At 41.4% G+C, this 13,052-nt stretch overlaps 2 protein-coding genes across 2 annotated transcripts in view; both read right to left on the bottom strand.

The window, feature by feature from the left end:
• Positions 1-11,548, bottom strand: part of LOC110026114 (nuclear pore complex protein NUP160) — an 83,552-nt gene extending 72,004 nt beyond the window's left edge. Inside the window, exons 1-5 of the mRNA XM_020726915.1 lie at positions 11,315-11,548; positions 10,950-11,082; positions 10,594-10,852; positions 10,386-10,446; positions 1,888-2,045 (exon numbers count right to left, since the gene is read on the bottom strand). Coding sequence (XP_020582574.1) covers positions 1,888-2,045; positions 10,386-10,446; positions 10,594-10,852; positions 10,950-11,082; positions 11,315-11,517 — 814 coding nt within the window. The 5' untranslated portion in view covers positions 11,518-11,548. The remainder of the gene's footprint in view (positions 1-1,887; positions 2,046-10,385; positions 10,447-10,593; positions 10,853-10,949; positions 11,083-11,314) is intronic.
• Positions 2,693-4,350, bottom strand: LOC110026115 (thaumatin-like protein 1). The gene is made up of 3 exons (XM_020726917.1): positions 4,209-4,350; positions 3,423-4,122; positions 2,693-2,925 (listed from the first exon to the last, which is right to left on the bottom strand). The coding sequence occupies exons 1-3, from the start codon at positions 4,267-4,269 to the stop codon at positions 2,745-2,747; spliced, it is 942 nt and encodes a 313-aa protein (XP_020582576.1). The 5' UTR covers positions 4,270-4,350; the 3' UTR covers positions 2,693-2,744.
• Positions 11,549-13,052: the final 1,504 nt, after the last annotated feature.

The raw sequence follows: 13,052 nt of genomic DNA, 5'->3' as shown, positions 1-13,052 counted from the left end.
CGGGGCTCATTTATTAGCTTCGGTCATCACCTTTAACATACATACATACATACATACATATATACATATATTTATATATATATATATATAGTGCACTCAGATCAGTTGGTCATACATACATACATACATATATATGTATGTATGTATGTATAAAGAGAGGGAGAGAAAGATAGAAGATTTCTTTATTGACAACGGAGCATCCATTTTCCCCAAGTCGCCAAACTGTGACATTTGGTCGGTCCAACAGCTACACCTAGGTTGGGTCCCCATTATTTTTGAACCAATTTGGTCCAGGGTCTATGTTTAGAGGCTGGTTTATCCTAGAGGTCTAATCTTTTCTCTGGTGTATAAATATTGATTTAGACTTGTATTAAGGGTTCCTTCTTTTAAAGTTGAATAAATTCTAAAATAGAAGCCTGTGTTTTTTTTGAGATTGGAGTATTGTATATTCTTCTTTCAAGTGGTGCATTATTGTATCTTGATTGAATGCAAGTGTTGGTGTCTTCTTTCATGTGAGAACTTCACCTAGTTCGACCTTCCACATCTAGTATTCTTCCTCCAACCGCTGTTATTCACCTTTTCAACTTTTGTGTTCTCCAGTGACCAGTCCAACAAAACGCCACATCAAGTTTGATTATTGCCGCCCTTCTTGATCTCCAAAAATGGTGCCAAATGTATTTTTAGCTCAAATTTTATAGGGAGAGCTGCATACATGTATGTTTATGCATACCATTTATTGACCAGGTAATTTTTCACTACTGTTAGACCAAACTTCTATTAAGAAAGACAAATAATGCAAGCTCGTATGGTACTCTATATTGTACTCATACCATAGTTTAATAACTAAGCACTAAACTAATACAAGAAAGCCCAATTCCAAGGAGGCCAATCATTATTTTCGGACAATCTTGATAATTAAAAAAGAACATCTCTTTTTCATGAATATATTTCAAAGGAGGAGATAAAAAGGGATTCTAATTGTTCTAATCCTTTTATAAAGGTATAACTCACGACTTGAAGTAGTATATCAGCTTCAACTTCATTTAAAATCGGACAATTTGTGATCAAAAACAAATATGCCACCCTCATCAAAAGTTTGGACACCATTTAGACAGGTTATGCCAAATAAATTAAGTAAATGGTCTAATGAGAAAAAGGAACCATCTTATGCGACGGTCACATCTAATGGACAAGCTATCTAACATGGCTAAAAAAAATACACTAGTTTTTATGCAATTAAGATCAAAATCACCATTCAAGTCCAACGTGATAAAAAGGGATTCTAATTGTTCTAATCCTTTTATAAAGGTATAACTCACGACTTGAAGTAGTATATCAGCTTCAACTTCATTTAAAATCGGACAATTTGTGATCAAAAACAAATATGCCACCCTCATCAAAAGTTTGGACACCATTTAGACAGGTTATGCCAAATAAATTAAGTAAATGGTCTAATGAGAAAAAGGAACCATCTTATGCGACGGTCACATCTAATGGACAAGCTATCTAACATGGCTAAAAAAAATACACTAGTTTTTATGCAATTAAGATCAAAATCACCATTCAAGTCCAACGTGTTAATTTATTTGTAAGTTATCACTGCACTATAAATGATTGTATTTGTAGGACGGAAAATATAAAATGAGAGGGCAATTATCCAGAAGACTCTTACCAAAATTTATAAGTTTAGCCTTCAAGAGAGGAATTTATAAATAAATTACAATTTCAAATTAAAAGTAAGAGTCCAATTACAATAAGAAAAGAGAATTATGTTGAGAGGATCAAGGAAAACTGGCCAATAGGTAACCCAAAAGTTTCAATTTATAAATGAAGATGCTAAAAACTTGCATAAAATGTTATGGGGAAAAAAAGTTGATAAAACTTTGCCTGTCAGTTCACTTGAGCTCAAACTATGATTAAGCACCCTTGCATGACTAAAAAGATCCCATGAACGCATGATCCCGTCAGAATGAAGCACAAAGAGTAATTTTCTAGTGCAAACTTCAGATATTACCATATCTTGTACAGCCCCTACAGCCTTTACCCTGCATGGCAATTTTTCCATTACTAAATTTCGATTATAATATCAAAATGTCAAAAAATAAACTAATTTAAATTTAATATTTAACTAACTTATTTCAAAAGCTGAATTTTCAAATAGTTGAAATAGCATTGTTCCTGATTAGATGCGGTGACATCTTTCTAATTTTTTCAAATAATTTATAATAATCATCACAATTTTTTGAGCAACAATTTTTCAGCAATTTAACAACAAATTAAAGGTGTCACAAATAGACTTTAAATTTCAGAACTCAGTTAAAAAAAAAGGTTAATAGGCAGGATAAGGTGCTAAACTAAATGAAATAGTAAAAGGTGTCACAAATAGACTTTAAATTTCAAAACTCAGCTAAAAAAAAAGGTGAATAGGCAGGATAAGGTGCTGAACTACATGAAAGAGTAGTAAGGGAACGTAAAAACTATTTTTTTTATTATTATGGAATAATATATTGCAAAAGAAAAATTAATAAAAAATAAAATTATTAAATATGTAATATTGATCGGGAAAGCTCGCGCTTCTTCTCCCAAAAGAGCAGAGCTTCGTCTATAGCCCATAGCTACTCCAAACGTCAGAATAGCTGTAGCTTTTGAAGGCTGCAAAGCGAGAGAGCGCGTGAGCCGGTGTGCACTTTAGCGGAAGAGAGTGAGTTCATAACGCACAACAGACGGGTAGATGAATATTTGGCTTAGACTAGCAGGCCCTGCCGCAGCACCGGCCACAACGCGGCAAGCCCGGCGACTGTTACCAACGCGGAAAATGGTTTTGCTGGCGGCACCGCACCGCTGGTGACCGCGCCCAAAAACACCATCGTGTCGTTGATCAGCGGCACCCCCGTAGCGAGAGGGTCGTTTGTAAGTGCCTTCTGGCTGCAATCAATTCATTCCAATCAGGTTCCAATCAGGAAAAAAAAATCGTTTTTGGAAAAGAAAAGAGCTTAAAATTTGTACAAAAGCTTGAAAATTCCTTGGATGAAGTAAAATCATGACTGGTCTTGCAAGAAAAGGCTCAAATGCTCACTTACACCGATAAAAATGTGAAATTTCTAGGCGAAAATATAACAGTCGATGGAATCTGGTAACCCAGCTGAAAAGCTAGATCTACCGAATTAAAAGCGGAAACACGGAAAAAAAAAAGAGAGTAAAAGTTGAAGTTTTAGCTAAAATTTAGTCCAATCGACCTTCAAACATGAAAAAAATTTGATTTTTTAAATGAAATCCATTCAAATATTGAAGCTTTCATGAAAGCGAAAAAAAAAATCACGAATCCCTAGCTAAATTCTAATAATTTCTCATGTAAAGAAGAAGAAATATATGATTGAAAAGCAGAACTAGACGAAGAAGAAGAGAAAAGCTTGTTTCAATACCTAGACGAACTGGGGCAGAAGGTAATGAGGTAATTGACCCCTGTGTTGCAAGTGAAGGTAGAAGTGGCATCATCAAAAGCGTAGCTATACGCTCGCGGGCACGCATTCTTAAAGATCTGTGAGTAAGATGACGGCTTGCAAGTGTTAGGATTTCCATACTCGCCACTGCAACAAAACTCCGGCTTTTCAAAGGCCTCGCAAGCGCTTCGGCAAGCCACCCTCTGCCCGCCGGAATCAGAGAGGACTACTCGAAGATCCGACGGACAGCGATCATTGATGTCTACAACGCAGCCGGTAGCCGTGCAGTTCCCACCACTGCCGCCGCTGGGGGAAACGAGCATAGGAAGGTTGTAGCCATCAACAAGGCTGACATCGAAGAAATCCATGTCGCTGCTGCCGTCGAGCGTGAACTCTGCAAGGGTTGCGGGAGGGGAGGCTCCGGCGCCGGAGCATTCCGGTTTGCCGGAGCCGCAGTCTCCGGTAGCACAGGAGAAGAGACCGGTGATGGGATCGGTGGAGCAGTGAGTGCGAGCCCAGAGGCGGCCGGACCAGGAGGAGGGGATTTGAAGGGGGTGAGATTCGCCGCTGCGGAGTGAGAAGCCGGTGGTGTCGAGGGGAGCCGTGCCGGCGCCGGAGAGAATGCCCGGCCAGACTGTGTAAGCGCAGTTGTTGGTGATGGTGAAAGTGGTGCAGAGGAAACCTGCATCGGAAAGGGAATCGGATTAGAATGGTGAAATTGGTGAGAAATGGAAGGAAACAGGGGAGTTGATTTAGTGAGAGACTAACCGGGAGATGAGGAGAGGAGAATGAGAAGGGAGAAGAGTGGTAGAGATTGTAGTTTGCTCATCTGGGAAAGTACCCTTCGCGTCTTCACCGACAACTGCTCCGATGAGAGAAAGTGGACGATATTGGTTGGTAAAGATGACGGTCAGTGGGATTTTATAGAGACTGAAATAATAAATTATATATATATATATATATACATATAATTTTTTTTTATGGTGGACGAGAGCTATGCTAGGGATTCGAATAGTGATTTCCGTTGTGATTGATTTTGTCACTCAAAGGACACCCCTACCGCTTCCGCTCACTTTCTGCTTCGTCAGCTCGAGTCCTTCTTCGACGCCGACGGTTCGTCTGCGTCTCTCGATTTCGACAACGACGCGTTCACGTCTACGCCTTCGATTTCGACGACGACGTCCAGTTGGTCCAGTTGTTCGCGTCAGCGCAGTTTTCCTGCTCGACAGCTTCGATTCAAGTTTCAGTTCGATGACGACGCGTTTGCATCTGCTCGAACCTGCGACTAGTTCGTCGGCAGCAGTTGGCAAGCTGCGCTAGTTGTTTCCTGTTATGCTTGTGTGAAGCACTCTAATGGCCTCAAGGCTTTCCTACGCAGCCACCCTAGCCGATGATAATCCCGTCAAACTCGATGCTACATTGGTTCACAAATGCAGCTCCTATTTCCACCTTACAGATAGTCTGATATTCTCGCAGATGTACTAAGATTCTGTTAAAAGACATGGAGTTTGCAATCTCATCAAAAAAGTAGAGAAAAAGGCAGGCAAACCAGCATTATTCTTCTCTGACGCTAAAATTTCAACTCGTGCAGGAAAATACAAACTTTTATTCGTTGGAAAGTTTCAATTAGGTTGCCCTAAGATAGAGATTATCAGGAAAGTTTTTTAAGATTTCAAACTAGTTGGAGCTTGGTAAGTAGAATTTTTCAATGATATTTCACAATCGAGGGAAATCATACAAAATTGCTCAAATGGACCCCTAATTTTAATCCCTGTCAAGAACCCCCAATTGCGTCTATTTGGTTCGCATTACCTAAATTCAAGCTTCAATTCTTTGACCTACCTATCTTATATGCAATTGGGACTATCCTTGAAAAAATTTTGCAGGTAGACACGCAGGTAGACACGCAGGTAGACACACCTACAGTTCATTTCTCAAGGCTCTCTATTGCAAGGATTTTGATCGAAGTGGATATTACACTACCAAATGTAGAAGATGTCTGGATTGGCTCTGCTCACAATGGTTATTGGTAAAAAATCATTATGAAACAAAAGTCTTACTACTGCGAGCACTGCAAAATGTTTGGAAACTCGTAAAAGAAATGTTTCATATTACACCCACAGTTGAAAACCAATAGTCAAAAGCAGGAACATGCTATTAGTGCACCCCACGTGCTTGAACGCGCTCCAGCAAACCCAATGACAATCAACCTGAGGAGGGAATTACCACAAGACACGAAATAGTGTCTGCCCCTGCTGAGGAGGGAATCACCACAAGACAGGAAATGGTGTCTGCTCGTGGGAACCCTTCTCCTGACCATACTATAAGGGATAATATTCGGACCGAAAGTCAGGATAGCCCTTCAGCTACTATTCAGAAAGCATCATATGTAAATGTGACAACTCACACTTCACATACACTGGAACCTATCGTTGTGGCAACGAATGCATTTCCTTCTACTGCGGTTCTAATATATAATCAGACCAAGAATCACATGAGCAAGTCTTCAGATGAAGAAAGGCAGGTTCACACTTCTCGGCGGAAGAAGAAAGCTGGGGGCACACATCAACTTAGAAACTTAATCGATGATACTTTGGTTACTTCTGGCAATGGCACGGCATTCAAAGTTTATTATCTGACTCCACTCTTAAAACTAGAGGAAGAGGCAGGACTAAATTGGTTTGTTCCTAGCTACTTGTTTGCTACATATTTTAAATTTTTTGAGTTTATCTGTATCTTTTGTTGGGTAGTAATGTACTTGGTATCGTATGGGTAGGGTGACTCTATTGGGTTCTCTCATATAATATTTATGTACCTCTTCTATTTCAATAAAATCAGCCATTTTCATTATATATATATATATATATAGTGACCCCGCCACCAACAGGACAAGGCTTGCGGCACACACACGCACGCGCGCGCGCGCACACACACATATATATATATATCCTAAAAGCTAGCTATATTAAAATTCCTACCAAAGATATCTGATAACCCCCCTTGAAGTACCAATCAGAAGCAAAAACAAATGAGTGACGCTAACACGGGGCTCTCAGACAAAGAAAAAAGGTGGACCCAGAGCTCTCGGACATTGGACTCCAGGGGGGGCTGAACTGTGCGGCTCATTAAAGGTCAGTCCAGGTTGGACCGGTCGGCCAAACTATTGAGCGGGATTCACCGGTCTCGTTCCTAACGCTCCTCCCTTTTCCTACTTTAATTCTTGCCTTCTAGCTTACTGCCAACACCTCCCTACCTTTTCTGTTTGTCGCCCAAAGGGGAAGGCCTCCTCTTCCTATCCTACCTTATATATGTGTTGTTTTGCTTGGTTAGTGTTAGTCTTTTATTATTCTAGATTTCAATTTGTTGTATTTGAGGTATTTCTCCCTTCTGAGGGTTGTATCCGACGGTGAAAAGGTGCTCCGACTCCAACTCGTCTCAGGTGGTGACCGTCTCAAAGGGTCTGGGCGGTGCTCTGGCTGTAGTTCGATCCCGCGGAGATATTTATCCTTCCAACTCCCTTCCCCTGTTTTCCTGCCGCTAGCCCTAAACTCCCTTCCCTGTTTATATCGCAATCCAAACAACAACCGCACCAGCTATTGTAACACTTCCCTACCTTACCAGCCTGCAATCACTTGCCCTTCGGATGGTTGTCGCCATCCTTTCTCTTGCCTTCTTGTTGTGTCCAACTCTCGATTATGCCCTCTAGGGTTGCCAGCCAACCCTTCCAGCCCTCGACTGTACCTGCAGCATCCAACTAGTCCCTCCATCTACTACCCAGCCACCACCCAGCACCGTCGTCCTCCCTTAGAGTGTTGTTTGTCATTTATTTACTGTTTTCAAGAGTCTTGTTGTAACCATTTGAATTTCAAGAATAACAATTAGTATCAGAGCTAACATAACTCCGGTATCATTTAATATCAGAGCTAACCTAACCCTGGCTCTATCCTATAGTTTCTTAACATCCGTCATAAACCACAAATTTTCTTTCCTACCACCAAATACAATTTCCACTTTCACAAATCCCAAACCCAAACCATGCCACCTAACAGATACATGTCTGAGCCTATCCGAGAAGGGATACAGCGAGAGATCCACCGACTTCAATGGAGACTGGCGAACAATAAGGATGACGCCGAAGGGAACTTACCCTCGATGGTGACAGAGAAAGCCAAAGAGGAGAAAGGGACAAAAATTTCAACCTCTTTTATAGAAAAAATGTCAGTGATGAAGATGAAAGATGACGGCATTTTAGAATCCAATATCAGAGGAGGCCTAAAGAAACGACATCAGTTGGAGGAGACAGAGACTACAAAATCAAGTTGAACTACCAGAATTTCAGAGAGGTGTTGATCCAGAAGAATTTATTGATTGGCTAATATTTATTGAACGGATTTTTTAGTATAAAGGGTGAGAATGTCAAATTAGGTGCTATCAAGTTGAAGAAGCTTGCCACTTCCACCTCATTGTCACCAGGACATGTTTCTTAAATTCCACAATCTATAGCAGAGAGATCTTTCTTTGGAGGAGTTCATAGCTCGGTTCGACCACTTACAGATGAAAAGAGAGCTAACCGAGCCGGAGTAGCACATTGTAGCCCAGTACAATGGGGCCTAAAGTCCACTATTAGGAATGTGGTGCAGCTACAATCTTATTGGTCACTTGGGGATGTCCAGACCTAAGCACGACCACTTACAGATGAAAAGTGAGCTAACTGAGCCGGAGTAGCACATTGTAGCCCAGTACAATGGGGCCTAAAGTCCACTATTAGGAATGTGGTGCAGCTACAATCTTATTGGTCACTTGGGGGTGTCCAGACCTAAGCACTGAAAGTGGAAATGCAGCAGAGACAGAGTAGGCAGCCACCAAAAGTGAGAGACACCAGCAGGAGCATACCTCAGGGAGCTGCGAAAGCTGATTCGAATAAGGATAGAGCCACCCTAGTGAGAAGAAGCCTGAGAAGATTAACGTGTTTGCTACAGTCCCCGCCAGAAAAAACTTTAAATGCCACAGATTTGGATTGCCTTCAGCTATCCGACAAGCTGAGTCGTCTCTTTTACAGAACAGGACTTTGTAGAGGAGATTAGCGATGAGGAGAAAGCTGAGGAATAGAGTTTACTGTATCTTTCACCAGATGAAGGAGAGGCACCTGTGGCTCGACGCATCCTACGAACTGAGGATATAAAAGATTTGCAGTGGCTTCGCCACAACATATTCTACACTCATTGCACGGTGAACGAAAAGATATGCAGTCTCATCATCAATGGGGGAGCAGTAAGAATGTGGCATCTACGCATAATTGCAGAGTTGAGCTTCATGACTTAAAGGCACACCCAACCATATTCTCTGGCATGGTTGAAAAAGGAGAACCGAGTCGGCATTTACAGGAGATGCGTAGTTGAGTTTTCGATCGGGAGTCAATGACGAGATTAGATGTTGTGTTGTGGTACCTATGGATATTGGTCACCTTTTGTTGGGGAGACTATGGTTGTTTGACCTGAGAACTCAGCATGACGGATTTAGAAACACGTTCCTCCATCAATTCCCACTGCATTCGACAGAGCTCGGGATCACAGGAGCCTTAACTAGCAGAACAGCATCAGCGGGACCAATTTTGGTGATGACAACAAATGATAGTACTAAGAAACAAGCTCCATAAATTGGGACTGGCACGACAGAGGGAAAGTCAGGATATTAGGACCATGATATTACCACCAGCATTAATGGTTGACATTGGGAGTATTCAGCAACAAAGGCAGGACGTGTAGTTTAGTTCAGTGGCAATTCACTCAAAAGTGCAAAAAGAACCTCGGGTGGCTTAGGTGTCGGTGCAGTCGCCAATGGGATCTAGGAGCTTCGCGGACCACAGTCATAGAGCCCTCAGCACTGGAAAGTACGACAGCTCCATCACCGACAATGAACATGCAAAAGCTTTTGAATCTCCCACAAAAAGCGAGCTCTCAAATGCGGGACTTCAAAGGCAGACGCAAGGCTCTCAAATGGGGGACTTCAAGGGGGGTTGAACCAAGTGTTTCAGCGAAGAACCTGTCTAACAAGGAGGCTAGACTGGCAAGCCAAACCATTGAGCAGGATTCACGGTTCACGTTTCTACCGCTCATTCATTTTCCTATTTTGATTCTTGTCTACTTAATTACTGCCAGCCCCTCCCTGCTATTTTAATTTGTTACCCAAAGGAGAAGGCCTCCCCTTCCTATCCAAGTTTATATATGTGTTGTTTTGCTTGCAAAGGGTTAGTTTTTTATTATTCCATATTTCAGTTTGCTGCCTTTGAGAAATTTCTCCCTTCTGGGGGTTGTATCCGACAGTGAGGAGGTGCTTTGACTGTAATTCGTCTAAGGAGGTGAATGTTTCCAAGGGTCTGATTGGTGCTCCGACTGTAGCTCGACCTCGCCGAGATATTTATCCTTCCAACTCCCTTCCCCTGTTTTACTATTGCCAACTCTAAACCCCCTTCTATGTCGTTGCTACAATCCAAACAGTAACCCCACCTGCTGCTGTCACATCTCTCTGCCTTCCCAGTTTGCCACCACCTGCCCACCAGCCTTCTAGCCAACTGTCGCCGCCCTTTTCCCATGCCTTCATGCTACCGCAGGCTCTCAGCTCTACCTTCCAGGGTTGTCAACCAACCCTTCAAGCTCTCCATTATAATGGCAGCATCCAACCAGTCCCTCCAACTACTATCCAGCCACCACCTAGCATAGTCGTCCTCCCCCAAGGTGTTGTTTGTCAATCATTTACTGTTTTGAAGAGTTTCTTTTTAATTGTTTGACTTCATCAAAACTATTTATAGTTCTTTTGTGGTTTGGGTTAACTGTTATGATTAAGGCCCATGCACAACGCGGAAGCAGCTCAATTAAGTTCAACTTTATATGAATGAAATTGTAATGCTTATGGGTCAAACTTCAAAAGACACTGAAAAAAGCATACCTAGACATGAGATTCCATAAGCGGCCAAGTCTGTCATCATCTCGTAGCTCATACATGAATCCTATAAAATTATTGGGAAAACAAGATATTCAAGAGACCTCCACAAAAGCCATAGTAAATTATAATACATCAAGAATCAAATATCCTTGATCAAAAAAAAAACAAAAACAGCAACAACAATGATTAAACATAGGAGTTAAAATGGAACCTGGTTTGCTGGGATCAAGAGCTCCAAGTTGATAACAGCCAACTGAACCATCCTGACGCCCAATTAAGAGGCATCCTGGTGTTGCAGCGACAGCTGTAACCTTTCCATCCAGTGCATTATTTTGCACGCTAAATTCTATAAGCTCGCTCTGCGGGAAAATTGAACCAGATAAAAAATTGAAAGGCCTTTTCAAATTAAGGAGATATGCAGTTCCCGAAACGGTCAGCACATAAAGCAAGTATGCATCTCCTTCTGCAGCCTGATGGGAAAATAAGAAGTACTTAGAAATTTAGGGATTTACGCTGTCACAGGAAACAATGTTCTGGGGAGACAAAAAAAAAAGGTACTGTGCGAACCTCATTTTTACACAGAAATGCAAAATTATGGAGCACTTCATGGAAGACAAGATGCAGCCCAGTCTCCGGATGTTCATTACAGGCAAAGATTTCAACAACCTCTAGAATGTTCGGGAGGTTTTCATGAATTCTCCTGTGAAGAAAAAAAAAACAAGGAAAAAACATCGAGATTACATCCTCTGATGCAAACTAGGGTATTTATTACCAATTGCTGCAGCTCTTCAGTTCAAACAAAACAAAAAATGTGCATCGAGTGCAATAAGTGTAGCTGAAGCAAAAATAAAGCACAGAAGGCAGTTAATACGCTATGCTCTGAAGAGCCGCATTTGAAGCAATCCAAATCATAGAAGAAGAGGACGAATTACCAGAAGAGGTAGGCAGGTGGATTTCCGGAGACCACATTGCAGGATGCAGCTTTATGGCGTATCGCGGGAGCGGTACCGACCACCGAGTCCGGAGGCGGCGAAGGGGCTGATGAGGGGACAGTTACGTCAATCCACTTGATCCCCTCTCCGGTGGCGATGGGGACTTCCATGGCGACAAGGGGACCGACTGGAGCCGCCGCCATTTGGTCGCTTGGGGCGTTCCGGAACGGCAGGCTAACACGAGAAGAATTATTCCCTCGGTACGGAAGTGCCTAGCCAATAATAAAACTACGGTCCCACTTTTTTATCAAAATAAAATTAAAATTAATATTAAATTTAAGTGGCCCGGCCCGATGAATTACCCGAACCTTTTTTACTTTTCCCGAATCACATTTTAACTTCACACAGTGTTACGAGATTTTAGGGCCTACTTCTTCCTCGGCGAAAATCTCCGGCACAACCCGGCGAAAATCTCCGGCGCAACGCAGCTTCCGGCCAAACCCTTCGGCAAAGCGGAGCTTCCGGCGGAAGCGAAGGTCATGGCGTCGACTCGTTCGATAAAATCACGGTATGCACGTAAACCAGAGTCGGGATACGAGTAACACATCAGTAACGCAACAATAGCACAACAATAACACGTCAATAGCATCACACATCAGTAATATACCAGTAAAACAAAAAAAACACAACAATAACCCAGTAATACCACATGAATAACACATCATGGATTTCAATCATTAGCAGAGAAAAACCCTACTCTACAACTGCATAAAACCAAATTCGTTGGACTCACAGATACCTCCATGACATAGTTTAGATGTGTTATTATTGTATTATTTGTGTTTTATTCATCTATTTTTTTTTTCTGTTTTTAAATTGTGTTACTGGTGTGTTACTGATGCGTTATTCCCGGGTTATTCATGTAATATTGATGTCATATGCTACTTTATTAGGGTGATTGTTAATTAATGATATAGGTTTAGTGTTATTCTTGTATTACTCATGTATTATTAATGTGTTATTCTACTGTGTTATTCTACTGTGTTATTTTACTGTGCATTAACTGTATTACTGGTGTGTTACTGATGTGTTATTTCCGTGTTATTCATGTATTATTGATGGGTTTAGGGTTATTATTAATTAATGTCATAAGTTTGTTGTACAATTCTTGCAATGCTCCTCTATTATTCGTGTATTACTTTCCTCTGTTTTTACTGTGTTACTGGTGTGTTACTGGTGCGTTATTGCCGTGTTATTCATGTATTATTGATGTGTTTAGGGGTATTATTAATTAAGTATTTTTCATGTACTACTCCTCTGTTAGAGGTGTGTAATTAGTTATGCTTTGTATTATCCATGCTCCTATGTAGGGTTATTATTCTCTAATGTCGGCATGTTACTCGTGTATTATTCTTCTGACTGTTGTTCTGATAATTTGTCATTATTTCTTTAATTTGCAGGATCATGAGTGCAAGGATTTTCAACTGTAGATGTCGTCCATCTGCAGTGAGAGGAGCCCTGGATGCAATTCGTGATCTTCTTTCAGAGGAGACCATTAATAATTTAAGGGAAATTAAGGTGTTCAACTTCTTTGACATGCCCCCATATCCCCAGGACAATGTCATGACTTTACATATCTTGAGATGCTGGGATAATGAGAGGGGTGTCTTCAAAATGGGTGGAAAGGAGGTTAAGTTACATGCTGACCATGTGGCTCTGTTGATAGGGATGCCGAACA

This window comes from Phalaenopsis equestris, unplaced genomic scaffold (genome assembly GCF_001263595.1).
Source record: "Phalaenopsis equestris unplaced genomic scaffold, ASM126359v1 Scaffold000352, whole genome shotgun sequence".
NCBI lineage: Eukaryota > Viridiplantae > Streptophyta > Magnoliopsida > Asparagales > Orchidaceae > Phalaenopsis > Phalaenopsis equestris.
The sequence above is the reverse complement of the archived record's forward strand: the minus strand, read 5'-3'. Positions and strand labels throughout refer to the sequence as shown.